A 24,372-nucleotide genomic window follows, 5' to 3' on the forward strand; every position below is an offset into this window, starting at 1 on the left:
GCATGAACCGGGCAGGGACCCCTTCCCCACCCATACGGGCATCTCACACCCACGCTGGGCCAAAGGCCCCTCAGTCTGTTTCTGCCCATTGGCCTGAACCGAGGCCTCAGGGATGACCACCGGCCTAAGCATTTGGGAGATTCTACTGCAGCGGAGTCGGAAGTCGCCATCCCTTCCCCGAGGGAGCTCCGGGTACGGGGAGCTGAGCCGCCGGCCCAGGCCGGGATCTGGGGACGCTGACCCCCGCAGCGTTGTGTGTACGTATGGGCGCGTTGGAGTTCACGGCCCCCACCCCGGGGAGTCCGCTCGGCTTGGCGCAGGGCCAGCCTGACTCCCCCGGCCCCCGCAGAGAGAGGGAACCAGGTGAGTCCACTCACACCTGTGCCCCGAGTGATCACAAGCTCTTCCCTGGGCACGGGGGCGCAACACACTGACACCTGGACGCTCTCTCCCCCTACCTTACTCTCCCAGGGCCCCGGCCCTCCCCGTCCCCACCCCCGTCCAGCCCTCCCGCCGCCACGATAGAATCCCGCCCGCCGCGCCCGGTCCGGCATGCCGGGGACCAGGGGTGCCGGGGGCGGCCGGAGGGGTGAGGAGGACAGATGGGGGCACCGGACGGAGACCGGCAGAGGAGCAGGGGGACTGGGCACAGCTCACACCGGCCTGGCCCGTCGCGGGGGCCGGGGTCCCGCGGGCACGGTCGCTCATCCGGTCCCTTAGGCCGAGGCCCCGAGCTCGCCCCGTGCCCCGGCCCCCACCGGCCCACGGTGCCACTCTGCCACCCGCGGAAGGACTCCTCACCGTCTTCCCGCCTCCGCTCCCCCGCCCAACCACCCCGGGGCCCGCCCGCACAACATCGCCTGGGTCCCCTCGGGCCGCCCCTTGCCGGCTCACGATCACAGGTTACGGGATGAGAAGCGGCGGGGCTCAGTGGCAACGGCCCGGGCTCGGGAGTCAGACGTCGTGGGTTCTACTCCCGGCTCCGCCGCTTGTCAGCTGCGCGACTTGGGGCAGGTCACTTCACTTCTCTGGGCCTCGGCTGCCAGCGCCTGGGTCATCTTCCCGGTCCAGACGGATCCCGGCACCAAACGCGCTCCAAGCGCCGCGCCCCTTCGGCCCCCAACTCCCCACTCTTCCCGACCTGTAACCCCCACTTCGTGACCACCCCCGGGGCGGGAGGGTGCGTAGGGGCAGGGTCCGGCCCCCGTCCCGGCCCCGCCGGGCTCCACGACGACTCCCCGGCACAGCCCCCACCCTGGTCACCACACCTCCGGGGCCCCCCGCGCCCCAAGGGAGCCACCCGCTCTCCCCCTCCGCCACCCAGACCGCGGCCCCTCTCCGTAGGGACCGGGGGCTTTGACTCCCGGACCCGGGGCCGGGGAGGGGCGGAGCAGCTGGGGAGCGAGGCCGGAGAAGGGGGAGCCGAAGCCGCCCGAGGTTGGCCTCCCCGCCCCCCCCGGCTCCCGCCTCCCCCGCCCCCCGAAGCCCGGGGAGGGCGGCTCGGAGCTCGGCCCGGGGGAGGCCGGCGAAGCAGAGGCGAGATGAGGCCGGTACGGATCTCCGGGACGTTTTACAAGACAGAGACAGACGCGATGACCCGCTGGATCCCAAAGCCCCAGCTCCCCGCTCCCCTCCTCGGCCGACCCGAACCACAACGGGGGTCCGTGGGGGAGGGGTGCCGACCGCCAGGCCCGGAGCAGGAGGGGGTGCTGCTCAGTCCGGGTACAGCGGCCGGAAAAGAGGGGCAGCAGGAGGCCCGTGGCCCTGCTCAGGTCAGGCTGCAAAAAAAAAAAAAAAAAAGTGTACGCGTGTGCAAGGAGCAGACACACGTGAGCGATGCCAGCCCCTCACCCCTGTACTAGCCCAAGGGGGCCTCGTCCCGCGACCCCCCGGTCCGGGGGGTGGTCCTTCCGCCCCCACTCCGTGCCCCCAACCCTCCCACCGGGCAGGGTGGCGTGGCTCAGTGGCTAGAGCCTGGGCCCGAGACTCAAAAGGAGCTGGGTTCTAATCCCGGCCTCGCCCCGTGTCTGCCGCGTGACCTGGGGCAAGTCGCTCCGTTCCTCTGGGCCTCGGTCCCCTCGGCCGGAAAACGGGGATTAAGAGCGTGAGCTCCCTGCGGGACGGGGACCGTGTGCGACCCGATTTAACTCGACTCTATCCCAGGGCTTGGGACGGTGCCCGGCGCACGGTAAACGCTTAAGGAGTCCCCCTGATCGCTACGATTACGATAACGAGAGCCGGGCAGGGCAGCGTGGGCAGAGGCGGGCGGAGCCGGGCGGGACCTACCTGTCGATGAGGGAATCCCTGATGGTGGTGGCGATGGCGCTGGGCTGGGCCTCGTTCAGCTTGAAAACGCTCTCCACCACCGACAGCTCCGTGCTGGTCGTGTCCAGGCCGCAGAACGCGCACCAGTCATTGACCACCAGGCCCGCGGCCACCACCTCGCTCCCCCGGTTCACCGTGCCGGCCTGCGGAGACGCCGGGGCGGGGGCTCGAGGGGCTCGGCGCATCCCCCCGCCCACCTCCGGAGGGGACCGCCAGCTGGAGCGGGGGGATGACGACGGCAGGAGGGCCCCGGGACGGGGGGAGGGAGGACGCTTACCACCAGAGGGACCTGAAGCAGGGAGGACAGCTCGTCCTGGTCTTCGATGGACGTCCTGGGGTGCACGAGGCCCCCCTGGTTGCTGAACACGCAGTAGCTGCCGACCAGCACCTGGTCGGCCACCGTCTGCCGAAACACCTCCACCTTGAGCACGTCGGCCAGGATCTCCTCCGTCTCCTAGATGGACGGACGGACGGGAGGTCGGACGCGCGGACGCGCGCCGGCCCGGACTCTCACGGGCAGGCCGGGCCTGGGCGTTTCTCCCGCTTGACTCCGTGAGCTCTCTCCTCCTACTGGGCCATTTACTCCGTGCCCCATCTCCCCCGTCAGACCGGAAGCTTCTCGAGGAGAGATCACGTCCGCCGACCCTCCCGGACCCTCCCGAGCAGGGGCTGTGGGCTAAAGACCGCGGGCTAATCGATCTTTCACAGACGGTCCTCCCGGTCCCCAGAACCTTCCGACGGCCGATCCTCCGCCCGGCCCGGCCCCCCGCCCCGTCGCTAGCTGGAGCGGGCCCGCCCCTGTTTTGCAACGGCATCTCCTTAGAGGCTTATTACGTGCCAGGCTACGAACCGGTCGGGTCGGACCCAACCCCCGTCCCAGACGGGGCCATTTTAATCCCCATTTTCCAGAGAGGTAACCGAGGCCCAGAGAGGCGAAACGGCTCGCCCACGATCACGGAACACAGAAGCGGCAGGGCGGGGAGGAGGAGGCGGTCCTTCCGACCGGCAGGCCCGGGCCACGCCGCTTCTCCTCCTCGCCCGGCGGGCCACCGCGGCCGACCGACCTCCGACCCCACCCTCCCGCTCGCCCGAAGGCCACGCGGCCCCGGGTGGGGCCCCCCCGCCCGCCGCCCCTCACCAGGTCCAAATCAGGGTGGACCAGGGCCACGTAGTCGTTGCAGGCGGTGACGTTGCCCAGGGCGGACAGCCGCTCCTCCACGCGGCGGATCTGCACCGCGTCCGGAAGGCTGTTGCGGATGTGTTGCAGCTCCTGATCCGTCGTGTTGTTGGGGACCAGGAGGCCGTGCCGGTTCCCTGGCGGGATCGGAGAAGCGCCGGTGACCCCGGGCGAGGGCTCCTCCCTTGGACGCCACGGGGGCCCCGGCTGCTGGCCGGGTGGGGGGGCTCCCCGGTCCTCACGAAGGGGGTGGGCGGTGCCTTCCGGCTTAGCGAGGATGGGGCGCTACGGGCCGTTACGCCGTACGCTCCCGAGCGCTCGACGCAACGCGCCGCGCGCGGTACGGGCTCGGTCAACGGCGGGGACCGATCGCCCGTGTGCGCGGGTGCTTGGCGGGGAGGGGGTGCTGGGTCGACGGGGGCGCGTCCCCCGGCTCCCGAGGCGGGGGGGGGGGGGAACGGGGGGGACCCACCTACCGACGCACATCCGGCCGATGATCCGGCAGCCGGCGATGGAGGCGTGCACCACGGGGATGGTCTCGGCCAGCTCCCCCTCGAAAACGCTGCGGACACACACGGCGGCCGACGTCTCTCCGCGGGTCCGGGGGCTGCGGTCCTCCCGCTGCCCCCTCGGCCCTTTCCCCGGGGCCTGGGGGTGTCCTCCCTCTGCCCAGGTCCCCGGGGGGGGGGGGGTCGTCCTTCTGCCCCCCCGCCCAGTTTAATTACCCTACTTATTTTGCTAATGAGCTGTCCCTCCCCTTGATTCTACTTATTGTGATTCTGTTGTCTTCTGTCCGTCCGATCAGACCGTGAGCCCGTCAGTGGGGCGGGGACGGTCTCCATCTGCTGCCGAACTGTCCATTCCAAGCGCTTAGTCCAGTGCTCTGCACATAGTCAGCGCTCAATAAACACGACTAAATGAGTGAAGGTCCCTGGGGGGGGGGGGGGGGTCCTCCCTCTGTCAGCGTGGCTCAGTGGAAAGAGCCCGGGCTTGGGAGTCAGAGGTCACGAGTTCGAATCCCGGCTCTACCCCCCCCCCCCCCCGTCAGCTGTGGGACTGTGGGCGAGTCACTGCACTGCTCTGTGCCTCGGTCCCCTCATCTGTCAAATGGGGACGAAGCCCGTGAGCCCCACGTGGGCCCAGCCGATTCTCTTGGGTCTACCCCGGCGCTCGGACCAGTGCTCCGCCCATAGTAAGCGCTTAACAAATACCAACATTATTATTAAAAGGGGGATGAACCGGGAGCCTCCCGTGGGACCACCCGATGCCCCTGGATCTCCCCCCAGCGCTTACAACGGCGCTCGGCACACAGTAGGCGCTTAACAGATACCAACATCGGTATCGTTATCATTCTGCCCGGGTCCCGGGGGGTGCCATCCCTCTGCCCCCCCGGGCCCCGGGCCCCGGGGGGCGTCACCCCTCTGCCCGGACCCCGGAGGTGTCCTCCTCCTCCCGGGTCCCTCCTTCCGCCCCCCGTGTCCCCCCCCGGGGGTCCCCGGCACCTGTAGAAGTTCTCGGAGCCTCCGATGGCCACGAGGCAGTAGGTGTTGGTGAGCTTGGCGAAGCAGCCCACCTCGCAGTTGTTCTCGAAGGACGCCCGGACCGCCATGGGGCCTGGGGAGGAGGGGGGCAGGGGGCAGAGGTCAGAGGTCGGGGGGGTGGGGGGGACGACGTCGAGGACCCCCCCAGCAAACGGCCCCAACGTCCTGCCCCACGAGGAACCACACCCGCCTCTCCCCCCCAGGCTTCCTCTTCCGCTCGGGCCTCACTTCCGCTCGCTCGCTCCTCCTCCTCCTCCTCCTGCATCCATTCACTCGTTCCTATTTACTGAGCGCCTCCCCTGGGCAGCAGTAATAATAATAATAATAAAGACACCGGTTAAGCGCCGCCTCTGTGCACAGCAAACGACTTGCTCATTCCAAGCGCTTAGTACAGTGCTCTGCCCATAGTAGGCGCTCAAATAAATACTATTGAAGCTCACTGGCAAGAGCACGGGTCATGGGTTCGAACCCCGGGCTCTGCCACTTGCCAGCTGGGTGACCGTGGGCGAGTCACTTCACTTCTCGCTGCCTCAGTTCCCTCATCTGGGAAATGGGGATGAAGACCGGGAGCCCCACCTGGGGCGACCTGATTCCCCTGTGTCTCCCCCGGCGCTTAGAACGGTGCTTGGCACCTAGTAAGCGCTTAACAAATACCACCGTTGTTATTATTATTATTAATTGAATGAATGAATTCGAATCCCAGCTCCGCCACTCGTCAGCTGGGTGACCGTGGGCGAGTCACTTCACTTCTCTGGGCCTCAGTTCCCTCATCTGGAAAATGGGGATGAGGACTGAGAGCCCCACGTGGGCCCACCTGATTCCCCTGTGTCTCCCCCGGCGCTTGGAACGGTGCTCGGCACCTAGTAGGCGCTTAACAAATACCAACATTATTATTAATTCTACCCCAGCGCTTAGAACGGCGCTCGGCACCTAGTGAGCGCTTAACAACTACTATTATTAAGCGCTTACTAGGTGCCGAGCGCCGTTCTAAGCGCTGGGGGAGATCCAGGGGAATCAGGTGGGCCCACGTGGGGCTCCCACACTTTTAATCCCTATTTCGCAGATGTTGGTATTTGTTAAGCGCTTACTAGGTGCAGAGCACTGTTCTAAACGCTGGGGTAGAATTAATAATAATGTTGGTATTTGTGAAGCGCTCACTAGGCGCAGAGCGCCGTTCTAAGCGCTGGGGGGATACGAGGGCGATCAGGTCGCCCCACGTGGGGCTCACAGTTTTAATCCCCATTTTCCAGAGGAGGTCACTGAGGGCACAGAGAATGATACTGAAAATGTTGGTATTTGTGAAGCGCTCACTAGGCGCAGAGCGCCGTTCTAAGCGCTGGGGGGGAATACGAGGCGATCAGGTCGTCCCACGTGGGGCTCACGGTCTTAATCCCTATTTTCCAGATGGGGGAACTGAGGCACAGAGAAGTGAGGTGACTTGCCCAAGGTCACTCAGCTGCCAAGTGACAGAGCTGGGATTCGAACCCATGACCTCTGACTCCCAAGCCCGTGCTCTTTCCATTGAGCCACGCCGCTTCCCCGCCCCACGACGGGCCGGCGGTCCAAACGGGGGGACGGGCAGCAGAGCGAAATGGATCAAGACGACAGCGTCCAGATAAATAATAATAATAATAATAATGTTGGTATCTGTTAATCGCTTACTATGTGCCGAGCACTGTTCTAAGCGCTGGGGGAGACACAGGGGAATCAGGTTATCCCACGTGGGGCTCACGGTCTTAATCCCCATTTTCCAGATGAGGCAACTGAGACACAGAGAAGTGAAGTGACTTCGAATCCCAGCTCTGCCACTTGTCGGCTGTGTGACTGTGGGCAAGTCACTTCACTTCTCTGGGCCTCAGTTCCCTCATCTGTAAAATGGGGGTTAAGACCGGGAGCCCCACGTGGGACGAGCTGATTCCCCTATGTCTACCCCAGCGCTTAGAACGGTGCTCGGCACATAGTAAGCGCTTAACAGATACCGACATTATTATTAAGTGACTTGCCCACAGTCACACAGTTGACAAGTGGCAGAGCTGGGATTCGAACTCCTGACCTCTGACTCCGAAACAGAATCGAGGCGACGTGCTCCTCCTTCACCAAATCGATAGGGCGGCAACAAATCCTCATTCAATCACATCTACTGAGCGCTTACTACACACAGAGCACTGGACTAAGCGCTCGGAATGCGACCACGGATCCGGACCGTCGCTGGCCCACGGCGGGCTCGCAATCCAAAGCGGGGAGACCGAACGAGTAGTCAGGCGTCAGTGCCCTCAATCATAATAATAATAACGATGGTGACATTGGTTAAGCAGTTACCATGTGCCAAGCACTGTTCTAAGCGCCGGGGGGATACAAGGTGATCAGGTCGGCCCACACGGGGCTCACAGCTTTCATCCCCATTTGACAGATGAGGTCACCGAGGCCCTGAGAAGTGAAGCGACTGGCCCCGGGTCACACAGCCCGGAAGCGGCAGGGCCGGGATTCGAACCCGCGCCCTCTGACTCCCAAGCCCGGGCTCTTGCCACCGAGCCACGCTGCTTCCCGAGATCAACAGGATCGTCGATCTAGATACGTCACGAACACGATAAATAGAGCGATGGAGAATCTGTACAGACAGGCAAGGGGGAAGAGCAGAGGGAGGGAGAAGGGGCGACGGGGAGGAGGAGCAGAGGGGAAGGGAAGGCTCAGGCTGGGAAGGCCTCCCGGAGGAGGTGAGCTCTCAGGAGGGCTGAAGAGAGTTAGTTTGGAGGATGGGAGGAAGGAGGGCGTCCCGGGTCGGGACGCGGGCCGGGGGGGGGGTCGACGGCGGGCCGGGCGCGAAGGGGGACCGTGAGGCGGCGAGCGGAGTGTACGGGCCGGCCTGGAGGAGTCCTCCCATCCTCACCCCCCCCAGAGCTGCTCCTGGCCTCCCCGGCCCCCAGACTGCAACCTCCACGTGGGCAGGAGAACGTGTCCGTTTACTGTGATACTGAACTCTCCCAAGTGCTTAGTCCAGTGCTCTGCACACAGTAAGCGCTCGATAAATACGAACGAGTGGGACGAGGCCTGTCCTCCATCTGATCCCGGCCACTGAGCGGCCGGTGACCGTGGAGAAGTCACTGAGACCCCGAGAGCCTCCCTCATCTGTAAAACGGGAGCGGCGCGGCTCAGGGGAAAGAGCCCGGGTTTTAGGAGTCGGAGGTCGTGGGTTCTAATCCCGGCTCCGCCGCCCGTCAGCCGTGTGACCTGGGGCGAGTCGCTTGACTTCTCGGCGCCTCAGTGGCCCCCTCTGTAAATTGGGGGTGAATAATAATGATAATAAAGTTGGTATTTGTCAGGTCGTCCCACGTGAGGCTTTCGAGTCTTCATCTCCATTTTACAGAGGAGGGAACTGAGGCACGGAGAAGTGAAGTGACTTGTCCGCAGTCAGCTGACGAGCGGCAGAGCCGGGATTCGAACCCATGACCTCCGACTCCCAAGCCCCTGCTCCTTCCACTGCGCCACGCTGCCCCTCAAGACCGTGAGCCTCACCTGGGACAACCTGATCACCCTGCACCTCCCCCTGCGCCTAGAACAGGGCTTGGCACCTAGTTGGCGCTCGTTTAGACTACGAGCCCGTTGTTGGGCAGGGATCGTCTCTTGCCAGATAGTACATTCCAAGCGCTTAGTACAGTGCTCTGCACATAGTAAGCTCCCAATAAATACGATCGAATTAATGAAATACCAACATTACTATTATTAGGATCCCCCCCGGGGGCATCCAGGCCGGGTTTCATTCATTCGATCGTCTTTATTGAGCGCTTCCTGTGCTTAGAACGGTTGCAAGCGCTTAGTAGAGTGCTCTGCACATAGGAAGCGCTCGATAAAGACGATCGAATGAAATACTAGAATTATTACTGCTATTATTACCGTGTGCAGAGCACCGTATTAAACACTTGCAAAGTACAGTTCAGCAAGAGACGATCCCCGCCCTCGACGGGCACACAATCTAGAAGCGGGGAGACGCATCAGAACAAGTCCACGGGCGTCAACAGCGTCAATATAAACAGAATGATAGATATGCACACGTCAAAGCAAGTAAACAGGTATTTATTAATGAAAATAAATAGATTTACAGATACGTTCATATGTACACAAGTGCTGTGGGGCCGGGGGATAGAGCAAAGGGAGCGAGTTGGGGCGATGGAGGGGGAGCTGAGGAGAAAGGGGGGCTTAGTCGAGACCCTGCAGTGACGGCCTCCAGGAGGAGCAGCGCGGCTCGGTGCAAAGAGCCGGGGCTTGGGAGTCAGAGGTCATGGGTTCCAATCCCGGCTCCGCCGCGTGTCAGCTGGGTGACTTTGGGCAGGTCACTTGGCTTCTCCGGGCCTCAGCGACCTCATCTGTCACATGGGGATGAAGCCTGGGAGCCCCACGTGGGACAACCTGATCGCCTTGTATCCCCCCCAGCGCTCAGGACACAGTAAGCGCTTAACAAGTACCACCGTTAGTATTATTGCCCACTTCCGCGGCGAACATCAAACAGAAACTCCACACCATCGGCTTGCAGGCCCTCGATCCCCTCGCCCCCTCCTACCTCACCGAGCCACTCTCCTACCCCAACCGGGCCCACACGCTTGGCTCCTCTAACGCCAACCTCCTCACCGCCCCTCCATCTCGTCCGTCTCAGCGCCGCCCGCTCGCCCGAGTCGCGCCTCCTCAAATCCGACCCCGACTCGCCCCTCTTCAAAGCCTCACTGAAGGCCCATCTCCTCCAGGACGCCTTCCCTGACCACGCTCTCCTCTCCTCCCACTTCCTTCTGCGTCACCCTGACTCGCTCCCTTTAATAATCATGTTGGTATCTGTCGAGCGCTTACTATGTGCAGAGCGCCGTTCTAAGCGCTGGGGTAGACACGGGGGAATGGGGCTGTCCCACGTGGGGCTCCCGGTCTTCATCCCCATTTCCCAGATGAGGTCACTGAGGCACCGAGAAGTGAAGTGACTCGCCCACGGTCCCACCGCTGACGAGCGGCAGAGCTGGGATTCGAACTCATGACCTCCGACTCCAAAGCCCGGGCTCTTTCCGCTGAGCCACGCTGCTTTACTCATCGCCCCCCCCCCCCCCCTCCAAGCCCTACAGCATCAAGGACATATCCATCCTTGATTTATTTCTATTTCTATCGGTCTCCACCCTCCCCCGGACCGTAACCTCAAAGTGGGCAGGGAACGTGTCCGGTTATTGTTATAGTGAACTCTCCCAAGTGCTTAGTACAGCGCTCTGCACGCAGTAAGCGCTCAATAAATAGGAATGAAGCAAGGAAGGAATGAGTGGGCCAAGGACCGTCCCTGATCGGATCCTTCTGTATCCACCCCAGCACCAAGCACACCGCCTGGCACAGATCGAAGAAAGCGCTAACGTGCCCACGTGTGATGGCACCCTGCGCAGCGGGATGAGAATAACGGAGGTATTTGTTAAGCGCTTACGATGTGCAGAGCGCTGGGGGCATTCAAGGTGATCAGGTTGTCCCCCGTGGGGCTCACAGTCTTCACCCCCATTTTCCAGATGAGAGAACTGAGGCCCAGAGAAGTGAAGTGACTCGCCCGATCACACAGCTGACAGGCGGCGGGTCCGGGATTCGAACCCGTGACCTCTGGCTCCCAAACCCGGCCTCTTTCCACCGAGCCCCGCTGGGGATGAGGCGGGTGGCTGAAATTTGCCCCCTCCTAGAGTCCAAATGCCTGAAGCCACCGAGGCAGCTCGGAAAGAGCCCAGCTCTGAGAGCCGGAGGGGCTCAGTGGGAAGAGCCCGGGCTTGGGAGTCGGAGGTCATGGGTTCGAATCCCGGCTCTGCCACTTGGCAGCTGGGTGACCGTGGGCAAGTCACTTCTCTGTGCCTCAGTTCCCTCATCTGCAAAATGGGGACATTGGGGGGACAAGCCGATTCCCTTGTGTCTTACCCCAGCGCTTAGAACAGTGCTCTGCACATAGTAAGCGCTTAACAAATACCAACATTATTAATCCCTGCTCTGCCCCGTGCCTGCTGCTGGGTGACCTTGGGCAAGTCGCTTCAATTCTTTGGGTCTCAGTCATCTCATCTGTATAATGAGCCTATAGCTGTGAGCCCCATGAGGGACACGGACTGTGAACCATCTGATTATCTTGAATGCGCCCCACCCTTCAGTACAGTGTCTGCTACTTAGTAAGCATTTAACAACCACTATATAAAAAAAGTCAGCCCCCACAGTAGGAGTGTCTCCTACTCCGCTCAGCACGCGGTGCTCATTTGTATATATTATTTATTACCCCATTTATTTTGTTAATGAGGTGTACAGCTCCTTGATTCGATCTCTCTTGATGGTGGTGTTTTGTTCTGTTTTGCTCTGCTGTCCGTCTCCCCGCTTCGGGGTGTGAGCCCTTCGCCGGGCAGGGATGGTGTCTTAGCTGTTGCCGAATTGTACCTTCCAAGCGCTTGGTCCAGCGCTCTGCACAATAGGAGGCGCTCACTAAATAGGACTGAATGAACGAATGAGTGCCCCCATCCCCTACTATCCCCTCGCATCCCCCGTCCCCATCTCCCCACCTGGGGAAGCCGCGCGGCTCAGTGGAAAGAGCCTGGGCTTCGGAGCCAGGGGTCACGAGTTCGACTCCCAGCTCCGCCGCTTGTCAGCTGTGTGACCGCGGGCGAGTCACTTCACCTCTCTGGGCCCCAGTGCCCTCATCTCTAAAATGGGGATTAAAAGTGTGTGAACCCCACGCGGGACCACCTGATGACCCTGTATCTCCCCCAGCGCTCAGAACGGTGCTCGGCACCTAGTAAGCGCTCAACAAATACCAACGTTATTATTAGTACTCCCACCCGATATGTCTACGTGCCCTTGGGTCCGTGTGCACGCGGCCGTGGGTGCGTACACCCGATCTGCGTGTGTGGCTCCGGGCGGGGGAGTGGACACCCGTGTGCATCCAGACCTGCGGGTGTACACACATCCCCGCGTGCGCCCCGTCTTTCTGGGACCCTCCAGTGGTCCTCCATTCCGGGTCACGGCTCGCCCGGTCCCCACACGCCTCCCCGGCCGACGCCCCCGCCACCCAGCTCCCCGCGCCTGCTCCGGAAAGCCTTCCTGGGTCGAAACCCCCGGCCCGGGGCTCGGTCGAAAGAGCCGGGGCTTGGGAGTCGGAGGTCACGGGTTCTAATGCCGGCTCCGCCGCCGGTCAGCTGCGTGACCTTCGGCGAGTCACTTCACTTCTCTGTGCCTCAGTTACCTCATCCGTCCAATGGGGATGAAAAGGGCGAGCCCCACGTGGGACAACCTGATCACCAGGTAACCCCCCAGCGCATAGAACCGTGCTTTGCACATCGTAAGCGCTGAACAGATGCCATTTTATCTTCAGGGAGCCCGGCCTGCCAGGGGAAGCAGGGTGACCCGGTGGAAAGAGCCCGGGCTTGGGAGTCAGAGGCCACGGTTTCGAATCCCGGTTGCGCCGCTGCCAGGAGGAAGAGGCCGACCGACGTGCGTGGGGGTCCGGGGGCCGCCCCCATCGATTCCGTCCCCAGCTCCGGGTCGCACGTCCAGAACCCCGGGCCTGCCTGTCCCCGGGGATGATAATGTTGGTATTTGCGAAGCGCTTACTATGTGCACAGCACCGTTCTAAGCGCTGGGGGAAGATACAGGGGAATCAGGTGGTCCCACGGGAGGCTCGCAGTCTTCACCCCCATTTGACAGATGAGGTCACGGAGACCCACCGTCACGCAGCTGACAAGTGGCGGAGCCGACAATAACGGTGGTTTCTGTCAAGCGGGGATGGAGGCACGGCCTGTGTGGCCGGCCGAGCCCGGGCTCGGGAGTCAGAGGTCCCGGGTTCGAATCTCCGCTCTGCCACTCATCTGACTGTGGACGAGTCACTTCACTTCTCTGGGCCTCAGTGACCCCATCTGGAAAATGGGGATGAAGACGGTGAGCCCCACGTGGGCCCACCTGATTCCCCCGTGTCTCCCCCAGCGCTTAGAACGGTGCTCTGCCCAGAGTAAGCGCTCAACCGATACCAACATTACCATTACGAGGATGCTGTCCGTCGGGAGGGGGCCGACACCGCGTTGGCGGGACACAGCGTGGGTGGCCTTTATTCTTTTCTCCGCTCGCGTCCCTTCCGCTGAGCCCGGATTTGGCCCGGTGCTGGGCGCCCTTTGGCAGGTCGACGGTGAACACCCAATAATAATAATAATACTGTTGGTATTTGTTAAGCGCTTACTAGGTGCCGAGCACCGTTCTAAGCGCTGGGGTAGACATAGGGGAATCAGGGGGTCCCACGTGGGGCTCCCAGTCTTCATCCCCATTTTACAGATGAGGGAACGGAGGCCCAGAGAAGTGAAGTGACTCGCCCACAGTCACACAGCCGACAAGTGGCAGAGCTGGGATTCGAACTCACGAGCCCCGACTCCAAAGCCCGTGCTCTTTCCACTGAGCCACGCTGCTTCTCAAGAGGGGCAAGAGGAGGCACGACGTGCTCGACCATTCCTGTCCACTGGTCCCGGACGGGGGTGGGAAGGCCGTCCCATTTTGGCGCACACTTTGTTTCCGTCGTATTTATTGAGGGCTTATTAGGTGCACAGCGCTGCACTGGGCGCTGGGCACGGACAGTTGGGCATCTCCCACGTGGAGGGAGGTGAGGCCTGACCGGCGCCCGGGTGGGGAGGCCCCCACGCGCGCTTTCCTCCCACTCGCGTCCAACGGCGCACACGCCCCGAGCCGGCTCTTGCAGCCCCACCTTGGCACTCACACTCGCTTGCAACCGTCCTGTTGCTCTGACCCCGGCGCTCAGCACAGGGTTCTGCGCCCGCTAAACGCTCAGTGAGGAGGAGGGAAGGCAGGAGGCCTCTGTGCAAGGCGGCGGGAGGGCGCATGCGCGGGGGGGGGGGGGGCGGGGAGCCGGGGCTTAGGGGCGGGAGGGCGCATGCGCCGGAGGGGGCGGGGAGCCGGGGCTTGGGGGCGGGAGGGCGCATGCGCCGGGGCTCAGCGGCCCAAGAGCGCGCGCTCGCGCGCGCATCGGGGCGGGACGGCGCGCGCTGGGGAAGGGGTCGGGGGAGCGCGCGCCGTGAGGCGGGGCTTATGGTGGCAGCGCACGCGCCGGGGCTCAGCGGCCGAAGAGCGCGCGCGCCTCGGGGCGGGACGCCGCGCGCCGGGGGGGCGGGGCTTGTGGACCACGTGCTGGGGCGGGAAGGCTAGCGCTGGGGACGGGAGCGCGGGGCCTGGAGACCACGTGCTCCGAGAAGCAGCGCGGCCCAGCGGCGAGAGCCCGGGCTTGGGCGGCAGAGGTGACGGGTTCGAATCCCCCCTCCGCCCCTCGGCAGCCGGGTGACCGTGGGCGGGTGGCTTCACTTCTCTGGGCCTCGGTGACCTCGGCTGTCCGATGGGGATGAAGGCTGTGAGCCTCAAGGGGGGGGGGCAACCCGGTGACCCCGGATCTCCCCCGGCGCCTGGGACAGGGCTCCGCGCGGTAGACCCCGTCGAAGGGCAGGGACTGTCTCCGTTACCCACTGTGTCCATCCCAGGCGCCCGGTCCGGTGCTCTGCACATAGTGAGCGCTCAGTAAACGCTACTGAACGAATCAACAGTAAGCGCTTAACACACAGCGACGTTATTATGATGCGCCAGGGGCGGGGGAGCGCGCGCCGGGGGCGTCCCGCGCGGTCCGGGGTGGGGAGGGCGGGGAGCCCGCTAGGTCTCGAAGCGGCTGCGGATGAGTTTGAACTTGGACTTGTTATACTTGGTGATGAGGTCCAGCTTGCTGTGGCCCGGGGTCATCCGCTTCTCCTCGGAGAACCCGTCGGGGTCGGCCTCGCCGCCGGGCCCGGGGACCCGGCCCGGGGAGGGGTCCCGCTCGGGGCTCTTCTTCCCGCCGCGCGGCCGGCGGTACTCGGTGATGAGATCGAGCTTGCCGTGGCCCAGGGTCGGCCGCCTCTCGTCCCCCCGGGGCCTCCCCCAGGAGCCGGGGCCCGGGGCCCCGCCCTCCGGCCGGCGGTACTTGGCGACCAGGTCCGGCCGGCCGCGGCCCGGGCCGGGCCGCCCCTCGTCCGGGAGCGGCTCTCCGGCCGCGGCGGGCCCGGGCGCCGGCGGGTACCGGGCGGCGAGGTCCAGCTGGGCGTGCCCGAGGGCCGGCCTCCGGGCGTCCGGCGGGCCGGGGCTCCCGCCGTGCTCGGGGAGGCGGCCCAGACCCTCCCCGCCGCGGGGGAAGGCGAGCGGGAGGTGGGAGGCCCGCGGGGCCGCGGGGCCGGGCCCGCCCTCGCGGTTGAGGGCCGGGGAGGACCGAGACCACGGCGAGGCCCCCATCTTCTCCAGGTTGCGCCGGCAGGCGCCGGGCGGGCCGCGCCGGGCCGGGCCCGGGGCGGGGCCGCGGTCGGGGTCCGACAGCCTGCGGTGCAGCGGCGGGCGCGCGGACCGGCCGAGGCCGAGGCCGAGGCCGAGGCTCAGCGGGCCGGGCCGGCCGAGGCCGAGGGCCCCGCCGCGGTCCCGGCCCGGGGAGCCCGACCCCGACCCCGACCCCGGCTCCCCCGGCGGGGCCCGGTAGCCGGAGCCGCCGAGGAGGGGCGAGCGCCTGACGCTGGCGAGGCTGGCGCCGGACGGCGCCGTCGACGGCGGGCTCGGGGCCTCGGCCCCGAAGGGCGGCGGGACCGGGGCGGGGCCGGGCCTCGGGACGCCCCCCGGGCCCGGGGGGTCCTCGGGGCCGCAGAAGCCCTCCACCGCCTTGGACTCGGCGTAGAGGCAGCGGAACTCGCGGTCGAAGTCCTCCACGATGCGGCCCCACAGCTGCAGGACCAGGCTGGTGTGGGCTTGGCTGCACAGCCACGTGAAGCTGGGGGACCCGACCCGACCGGACCGGCGGGGGAGGGGGGGGCACAGAGAGCACGGTCAGACCCCCAGTCCTCCTGCGCCGGGCAACCCTCCCGCTGGCCAAGGCCAGGGGGCAAGCCCCAGATCGGCCTTGGCGCCCCACCTCCCCGCAGTCCCAGAAATCTTGGCCCGCCCCCGCCCCAGAACCCTTCCCCCGGCCCGGCCCGGCCCGGCCCGCGTCCTCCCCCGCCCGGCCGTCCGGCCGTCCGGCCGCCGAAGAAAGGGGAGCGGCGCGGCCCGGCGGCTGGAGCGCGGGCCCGGGGGGCGGCGGGACCCGGGTTCCGGGTCCGGCCCCGCCACCCGTCTGCTGCGTGACCCGGGGCAAGTCGCTTGGCTCCTCCGTAAAATGGGGGTGAGCCCGACCGCGTCCAACCCGACTGGCTCCTACCCGCCCCGGTGCTTAGCGGGGCGCCCGGCACACGGCGGGCACGTAACGGACGCCGCGAGGAGAAGAAAAATGGAAAACCGGATCCCCCCTCCCCCCCCCTCCCGGCCACCCCCTGGGGGGGGGGGGGGCTCCAACCTCTCACACCTGTAGCTCCCGGCCACCACCTGCTCACAGTCGATGATGACGAACTTCTCCAGAGCCTGGCCCGTGACCCTGCGGCCCGCCTTGCTGCAGTAGGTGTCCCCGCACACGCTCCGCACACGCACGTTCTACGGCGTCGCCGGGAGAGAGCGGGGTCAGGGGCCGGGGGGGGGGAGCGAGGGCCGGCGGGGCTGAGGGGCGGGGGGCCGCCCAAGAGGCCGGGGCGGGCCCGGATTCGAGGAAGACGTCCGTCCCCGTCTCGGGCGCGTTTCGGCGGGGCCGGCCCGGGCGCCCCCCCGCCCCCCCCCCGCGGCCCCGCCCCTCCCTCCCGGGGCCCGGCCCCTGACCGGCAGGTGGACGCCGCCGACGTCCATCTTGTAGCACATCTCGAGGAAGTGGCGCAGGTGTTCGTCGCCCAGGATGAGGTAGACGGGCACCGCCCGCCGGCCCGAGGCCTCCATCAGGTCGCACAGCAGCTCCATGTCGGTGAACACGTCCATGACCACGGCGATCACCTGCGGGCCCGGGGAGGCGGCAGGTCGGAGGCCCGGGCCGGGGCCGCCGGGGGAGGCCGCGGGGGGGTCCCACCCGCCGTTCCCCGGGGCCCAGGCCTCCGGCGCCCCTCCCCGGCTCCGGACCCCGCCGGTCGCCCGCCTTCGGGCGACGGGGAGACCCCGGAGCGGGACCCCCGCGGCCCGCGCCGACCCCCGGGCCCCGTGCCCTCCGTCCCCGCCCCCGGCCCGGTCCCCGAAGGTCTCGGCCCGGGGGTCGGCGGCGCCTCCGCCGGGGGGAGGTGACCGCAGCCCCTCGCCCGCCCTCCCGCTCGGGAGCTGGGGCCGCCGGGCGGAGGGGGGGGGACGGCGGGGTGGGGAGGGGGCCGAGCAGGGAGAAGGGGGAGGGCGAGCAAGGAGAGCCGCCGAGTGGGGAGGGGAGGGACCGGCGAGTACAGAGACCGTGTGCTTACCTGGCTCCTCCGTACCCAGTGAATACTCAGTTAATACCATCGACGATTCGGGAGCGTCTACCGAGCGCTTACTACCGTGCACGGCGCTGTACTAAGCGCCCGGAATGATGGTAGGGTGGGGCTGGCGGGGACCCCCGTGGGGAAGCGAGGGGCTCCCTGGCTTGGAAGCCCTCCGCCCCAGCTCGCCTCGCTGCTCTCCCCCGGCCCGGCCCGGCCCGGCCCGGCCCCGCGGCTCCCCGAATGCCAACCTCCTCACCGTCCCTCCGGGTCGCCCGCCCCGCCGCCGCCCTCTCGCCCGCGTCCCGCCCCTAGGCCCGCGACGCCCTCCCCCCTCCTCCTCCGAAAAGACGGACGGTGGCGGGTCCCATCTCCTCAGAGGCCTTCCCGGACTGGGCCCTCATTTCCTTCTCTCCCATCCCCTCCTGCCTCGCCCTCGCGTTTGGATCACCTCCCTTTATTGGTTCAGTAGTATTTATCGAGCGCTTACCGCGTGCAGGGCACTGTACCGAGCGCTCGGAATGGACGATTCCTTTATTCTCCCCCGCCGCCCGACTCGGCCCCGCCACACTCGGGCCCATCTCCACAATTCAATCATATTAATACCCGCCTCCCCCTCCAGACCGTCAGCTCGCCGAGGGCGGGGACCGGGTCTTCCGACCGTCACGTCCCCCTCTCCCGAGGGCAGGCCTCCCCGCGCTCAGCCCTGGATAGATCCCGTCGCTCGGCCGATGGACGGAGGGGCCGGCGGATGCAGAGGCGGCGTGCTCGGTCCCGTCCGTCACCGTACTCGCGCTCGGGGGGCGGGGGTGGTGGATTCCGATCCCGGCTCCGCCGCCTGTCAGCCGCGCGACTCCGGGCGGGTCGCTACGCTGAGCCCCGGTTCCCTCACCCGTCGAACGGGGACGGGAGACCGGGAGCCCCCCGTACGACCCGGTATACGCCCCGGCGAGGGCTCAGTCAGGTCCAGGGGTAACGAGCGGGGTGGGGGAGATCAAAGGCGGCCGGGCCGGAGGGGTCGGCGGGCCCGGGCCCCGGGGCGGCGAGGCTAATGACAAGCCGCGGTAACCGGCTCCCGATGCTAATCGTCGCCGGGGGCCGGCGCTCGCCCCGCCCCGTGAGCTCATCGCCGCGGCCCCCGCCCCGGCCGGGGGGCCCGGGCGGGCCCGTCCCCCCCCGCCCCCGTCCCCCCCGGCGACGGGGAGCGTGCTCTTCCTCAAGTCTAACCTAAGTCCTTCCCGCCGCGACCCGAGACCGTCTCCGGGATGGACGGGGCGCGGAGGGCCGCGGAGGGCCGGGGCCCCTCGCCGGGCCCCGCGCCTCCCCTGGACCGGCGGCTCCTCGAGGGCGGGGAAGGCGTCTGTTCCGTTCCGCACCACTACTGGTGACGTGGGGACGCGTTAAGCGCTCGCCGGGTGCCGAGCGCCGTTCCGAGCGCCGGGACGGATACGGGGTCGTCAGGTCGGCCCACGTGGGGCTCCCGGTCTTCATCCCCCTTTTCCGGACGAGGTCACCGAGGCACGGAGAGGTGAAGCGACCTGCCCCAGGTCGGCCGGCTGACAGGCGGCGGGGCCGGGATCCGAACCCCCGACCCCCAAGCCCCAAGCTCTCGCCGCTGGGCCGCGCTGCTTGGCCGAGCGCTCTCTCCGGGGCTCGGTACAGTGCTCGGCCCCCTCCCGCGGTTAACGGTGTTGGTATCCGTTGAGCGCTTACTGCGCGCACAGCACCGTGCTGAGCGCCGGGGGAGACACGGGGTCATCGGGTCGTCCCGCGCGGGGCTCGCGGTCTTCACCCCCGTCCCACAGACGGGGGAACCGAGGCCCGGAGGAGCGAGGCGACCCGCCCACAGTCGCCCAGCTGACGGGCGGCGGGGCCGGGGTTCGGACCCACGACCTCTGACTCGCAAGCCCGGGCCCCTCCCGCCGAGCCACCCCGCTCGGCCTCGCCTCCGAGGCCGGAGGTCAGAGCCCGGGGAGGGTGGGAGGGGGTGGCGAGGCGGCGCGAGGGTCCCGGCCTGCCGGAGAGGGGCCCCCGCCCCGAGTCTGAAGCCAGAGGGGCTCCCCCTCCCCAGAAGAAGGGGGACGGGGGGGACGGGGGGGACGCCCCGGAGCCCCCAGGCGCAGCCTGCGCTTTCTCCCCGGGGGGCGGGGAGGGGCGGGGGTTCTTCCCGCTCCCCGAAAGGGTGGGCGCGGCAGGTCCGGACGCCGCCCGACCCCATCCGTCTCCCCGGCGAAACCGCCGGCGGAAGAGGGGAGGACCCCCGCCCCCCCCCCCGGCCCCAAGCCCCCCACGTCCAACCCGCCGGTCACCCTCCCCGGGCGGTGCCCGGGGCCCGCCTTACCGTGCGGGCCTGGCTGATGAGGAAGCGCAGGAGGTCCTTGATGCTCCTGGCCCGGTCCCGCTGGAAATGGACCACGGCCTGCGTGGGGCCGAAGCCCGTGGCCGGAGGCACGTCCGGCCAGCCCAGGTCCAGGTCCGGGGGCTCGGCGTCCGACGCGGCCGGGAAGTAGGTGCCCGAGGTGGCGTCCGACGGGACGGACGGGGGGCCGTCGGGCGCGGGGGGCTCGTCGCCCGGCGGGGGCTGGGGCGTCCCTCCTCGGGCCCGGCGGCCGAGGTAGTCGACGTCGAGGGCGGACAGGAAGGGCAGCTCTCGCTCCTCGGCCACCACGCGCAGGTAGGCGGCCTCGCCGCGCTCCAGCAGGGCGTCCGCCGCCAACCGGGCCGACTCGCTGTGCCGCAGCACCAGGGGCGACGCGGGCGAGGCCTCGCGCCACCGCGGGCGCTTCAGCTCCTCCACGCGGCCCCGCAGCGGCCCCGCCGCCCCGGGCCGGACCCCGGGGCCCGCCGCCCAGCAGCCGAACATGCGGGCTTCGGCGGAGGCCCGCCGGGCTCCCCGTCCTTGGGTTCCGGGCTCGGCGCCCGCCGGGCCCGCCGGTCCTCCCCGTGGTCCCTGTGGGGCGGCCCGCCCGCCCGCCGCCCTAAGTGGGTGCCGGGCTCCGCCCCCCCGCCCCCGGCCGGGCGGGGCCCTGTCGGATCACCTCCTCGGCCTGTTGGGACTCACCCTGCCCCGCGGGGGCAAGGGGGCACCCCCGCCTCCCTCCTCATCTCCCTCCCCCCCGGCCCCCGGTCACGGGGCCCGCCCGCCCCCCGCCTCGGCCGGGCGCCGGAGGCGCGGCGGACCCGCCGGGTACACACGGGGCGCGCGCATCGAGCGCACGCCCGGGGCCGTGACGCTCCCGGTCGGGCACCGGCCCGGCCTCGCGCGCCGCCGGCCTCCGCGACGCACGGTCCGCGGGGCCTCGTACGCACCGTCGCTCCCCCCGACGGCCCGGTGCCCCGTCCGGGACGAGAGCTCGGGCAAGACAGCCCGAGCCCACGAACGCTCCTCAGAGGCTCCCTCCTTCTGCCCCCTCTCCCCGCTTGGGAGGTCACGCCGTACCTCTCCGCCCACGCCTCTCCCTTCGGGTTGACCCGGCGCGGACCACCCGACGTCCCCGACTCTTTCCCCAGTGACCCGGCTCACCCCGTCCGACACACCCGACTCTCCCCCGGCGACCCGGCACGGACCGTCCGGGACCCCCGACTCTCCCCAGGTGACCACACGTGGACTAGCCAACTTCCCCGACTCTTTCTCCGGCGACCCGTCGCAGACCATCCAGTGCCCCCGACCTTCCCTCACCGACCCAGACCGGATCGCCCGACTCCCTCCGCGACCCGGCACGGACCGTCCGACGCCCCCGCCTCTCCCCGGTGACCCAACGCGGGCCGTCCGACGCCCCCGCCCCCCCCCCCCCCCCCCCCGTGACCCGGAACGGATCGTCGGACGCCCCTGACCCGGCACGGGCCGTCCGCCGCCCTCGACCTCTCCCCCCCCGCCTCCCCCCCGCAGTGACCCGGCCCGGACCCCGAGGCGTCGATCGGCCGACACCCCTCGGCGCCCGCATCTCACGCCCCGCTCCGGTCCCCGTGGGACCGAGAGGGACCCCATTTCGTAGGCAGCTCCTCTGGGCTCCGCGGGGAGCGCCAGGAGGGAGCGTCGAGAACGGTCAGCTTGGGGGGGGAACGGACGGGGCGGGACGGGGACGGGTCGGCAGAATCATCGGCCCCGACCCCGAGTCCCGGAAGCAGGCGACCGGCTGGGAGCCCGGCGGGGACGAGGGACGCCCCCCCGTCCCCACTCGCCGGGGCCCGGCCTCGCCCCCGGCGGGGAGCCGGAGGAGGGGTGCTCTGGCTCAGCCCGGCCGGGCCCGCGGGGGGGAGTCCGGATCCCGGCCCTCTCCCCGCCTCCGGACCGACGGACGGGAGGACGGGCGGGTCGGCCCCCCCACCCCCGCACCGGGACCCCTCCCTCCATTCTGCGCCCCAGGGAGCCGCGTAAGCCGCCGGCCCGTGGGAGGGTAATGAGGTGCCGGCGGGGGACTCCTGAACCCCTCATCTCCTCTTCCAAGTCTTGGTTATCGACCTTATCTTGGGCTGAGTCAGGGGTCGGACGGGGCCGCCGGTGAGAGGCGCCCCCCCCCCCCCCTCCCCGCCCCGGTCCTCACGCTGGGCGCGGGGCAGGTCAGGGGGGAGCGGGGGCCGGGGCACGCGGCCACTCGGGTCCCACCCGAACGGGGGCAAGGGTGCCGGGGGTCGAGATCGGAGGCGGTCTTCCCGCCCCACCGCCCCGGCCCCCCGACCCGGTCCCGGGGCCGTGCCCGGCGCCCCTCGGTCCCTCTTCCTCCCCCGGGCCCGGGGGCAGGCGAGGAGGGCGGCAGAGAGCGGGGTATTGGAGAGAAGGGGATCGGACGGCGAGGCAGGATGGGGGCATCAGACAACGGGCCACCGGAGAGGGGGGCGTCCGAGGGCGGAGCCTCGGGGAGCTGGGCAGGAGAGCAGGGCAGCGGAGAGCGGGCACTCGCCCCGGTGACGCGACGGTCGGCAACAGGAAGCGGTGTCGTCTAAGCAGATCGGAGAAGCCCCCCGGACCTCTCGGGGGAGCCCACGCCCCCTCCCGCCAGCCCCTTCCCCACCGGGCTGCCGGCACGGCGGGTCCGGCGAGGGACCCGGGGCGGGCCCGGCGGGCGAGGGCTCGGCGGTAACCCGTGGTTAGGAGCGGAAACGAACGCGGCCGACGGGCCCGCCCGTACTCGCCTCCGGGGCCCGGGCGGCGTCTCGACGCCCGGCTCCGGGGCCCGGTGACGGATGGGCGCCCGGGAGGCCGGGCGCCGCGGGCGGGGCCGGGGCCACGGCCGCCCCGCGCCGGCCGGCGGCGGCCCCGAGGCGGGCGGACCGGACGGGCGGCGGGAGCGGGCCGGGGTGACTCCCTCCCCCCCTCGGCCCCCCGCACGGGGACGGAGGGGACGGGAGCTCGGCCGCCCGCCGGCGCGGCAAGCCGGGGGCCCACCCGCCCTGCCCCGCGCTCTGCCCGGAGCCCGCCCCGCGGGGTGGCGGCTTCCGGCTCCCGCCCGGCCCCCGGCCGGACCGCGGCGCGGGAAGGGAGCAGGGAGCGCGCGGAGGGGAGCGGGCGGCCGGGGGCGCCCGGGAGACGCGGAGGGGGGCGCGGGGCGCGTGACGGGCAGCCCGGGGCGCGGGGCGAGGGGAACGTGGGAGGGAGGGAGCGGCGGTGAGCACTCGGAGGGTGACACGGCCCCGCCCGGAGGGGCCGGAGAGCGAAGGGAGGGGCGTCCGGGGCGGCGACCACCCCCAGAGGACCGAGTCGGGCCCGATCCCCTCGCATCTCCCCCGGCGCTTCGTCCGGTGCCTCGCGCGTCGTCCCCACCGAACCGACGGCACGCGCCGTAAGGAGGGGAGGCACGAGACTGGCCGGAAAGGGGAGTCTTCGCCCACCGGGTCCCGCCGCCTCCTCCAAGAGGCCTTCCCCGACCGCACGCGGCCCCGCCCCGGGTCGACCTCCCCCCACCGGCCGCGGTCCCCCGGAGGCTCCCCCCGCCGCCCATCTCCCCCGCTAGCCCCTCGCGGGCTACCGACTCCACTCCGGCCCCGCCGGCGCTCGGTACGGTGCCCGGCTCCGTCGCCGGGCGGACCCGCCCCGTCCTCGGGGCGCCGGCCGACGGCGCCCGGAGGGTCGGCGGGAGGGAGGGCGGGCGGGCGGGGCCCCGGGCCCGCCCCGTTCTTTTTCCGTGAGTCCCGGCTCCACGCGGGAGACCCTGCCCTGCCGCGCGCTCCGCCCCCGGTAAAAAGAAATCCATCGGCAGACTCCTGGCGGGCGGGCGGGCCGCGGGGCCGGCACGGGGTGCCGTCGTCTGGCTCGCGCGGGAGGAGGCTCCTCCGGGCCGGCCCCGCGGCCCCTCGGCCCCGCTCCCCTCCGCTCCTCCGCTCGGCCGGGCTGGCCCTGCCACAGAACCATCTCGGGTAAACGGAGAGAAAGGCCGTTCGGTCTGTAACGTCGGCCCGGCGGAAGGACGGACGGACGGAGGGGCCGACGGATGGGGGAACGCCGCCCCCGGCCCGCCTCCTCCGCTCCCCCGGACGGGGTTCCTGGGCGTGACTCGCCCCGACCCGGGCCCCGGGCCGCCGGGGGCCGTGGAGACGTGCCGAGGCGCCCCCCCCGCCGTCTCCGCCCGGAGGGACCCCACGACGCCCCGTCTCGGCCCGGGGGGGCCCGGCGGCGCCGTCTCCGACCCGGCGGCGCTCCCGTCTTCCCACGGGGCCTCCGCGGTGCCCCGTCTCTGCTCCGGAGAGACCCCCGAGCGCCTCCGTCTCTCCCCGGAGGGACCCCGCGGCGCCCGGCTCTGTCCCCGCGGCGTCCCCGTCGCCTCCCGGCGGGACCCCGCGGGGCCCCCTCCGCCGCCGTGCCCGTCCCTGCCTCTTCCCGGCGGGAACCCCCGGCGCCCCCACCTCTGCCCGGGCCGGAGGGGGTCCCCCGGCGCGGCCGAGGGTGCCTCCGGGGCGCGGGGCACCGGGCAGTCCCGGACGAGGCGGGTGGGACGCGTCTCGGGGAGCAGGGAGGAGAGAGGCGGCCCGGGGGCTCGGCTCCCCCGCCGGGGGCGGA

General features: G+C 69.1%; 2 protein-coding genes across 3 annotated transcripts; both read right to left on the reverse strand.

Moving 5' to 3' along the window:
• Positions 1–1,551: 1,551 nt before the first annotated feature.
• EIF6 (eukaryotic translation initiation factor 6) lies at positions 1,552–13,879 on the reverse strand. 2 transcript variants are annotated; one of them, XM_029049450.2, is made up of 7 exons: positions 13,778–13,879; positions 5,005–5,116; positions 3,979–4,064; positions 3,464–3,639; positions 2,603–2,779; positions 2,287–2,468; positions 1,552–1,778 (listed from the first exon to the last, which is right to left on the reverse strand). In XM_029049450.2, exons 2-7 carry the CDS (start codon positions 5,109–5,111, stop codon positions 1,769–1,771), a joined length of 738 nt encoding a protein of 245 aa, XP_028905283.1. In that variant the 5' UTR covers positions 5,112–5,116; positions 13,778–13,879; the 3' UTR covers positions 1,552–1,768. The 2 variants fall into 2 exon arrangements, with proteins under 2 accessions (XP_028905283.1, XP_028905282.1); XM_029049449.2 differs by having other exon boundaries at positions 13,766–13,877.
• A 728-nt stretch (positions 13,880–14,607) lies between these two features.
• On the reverse strand, positions 14,608–20,511 carry FAM83C (family with sequence similarity 83 member C). The gene is made up of 4 exons (XM_029049541.1): positions 19,720–20,511; positions 16,765–16,932; positions 16,421–16,545; positions 14,608–15,850 (listed from the first exon to the last, which is right to left on the reverse strand). The coding sequence occupies exons 1-4, from the start codon at positions 20,239–20,241 to the stop codon at positions 14,716–14,718; spliced, it is 1,950 nt and encodes a 649-aa protein (XP_028905374.1). The 5' UTR covers positions 20,242–20,511; the 3' UTR covers positions 14,608–14,715.
• Positions 20,512–24,372: the final 3,861 nt, after the last annotated feature.

This window comes from Ornithorhynchus anatinus, chromosome 21 (genome assembly GCF_004115215.2).
Source record: "Ornithorhynchus anatinus isolate Pmale09 chromosome 21, mOrnAna1.pri.v4, whole genome shotgun sequence".
Classification (NCBI taxonomy): Eukaryota; Metazoa; Chordata; class Mammalia; order Monotremata; family Ornithorhynchidae; genus Ornithorhynchus; species Ornithorhynchus anatinus.

Bases quoted from the DNA above. Each gene is read 5' to 3' on its own strand.
- FAM83C (XM_029049541.1), bottom strand. From the start codon at position 20,241: ATGTTCGGCTGCTGGGCGGCGGGCCCCGGGGTCCGGCCCGGGGCGGCG. The intron at 16,933-19,719 runs GTAAGGCGGGCC...CCGGGCCCGCAG, and splicing joins TCATCAGCCAGGCCCGCACG to GTGATCGCCGTGGTCATGGA. The intron at 15,851-16,420 runs GTGTGAGAGGTT...CGGGTCCCCCAG, and splicing joins GTGGTGGCCGGGAGCTACAG to CTTCACGTGGCTGTGCAGCC.
- EIF6 (XM_029049450.2), bottom strand. From the start codon at position 5,111: ATGGCGGTCCGGGCGTCCTTCGAGAACAACTGCGAGGTGGGCTGCTTC. The intron at 3,640-3,978 runs GTAGGTGGGTCC...CGATCCCGCCAG, and splicing joins CATCGGCCGGATGTGCGTCG to GGAACCGGCACGGCCTCCTG. The intron at 2,780-3,463 runs GTGAGGGGCGGC...CCGTCCATCTAG, and splicing joins TCCACCCTGATTTGGACCTG to GAGACGGAGGAGATCCTGGC.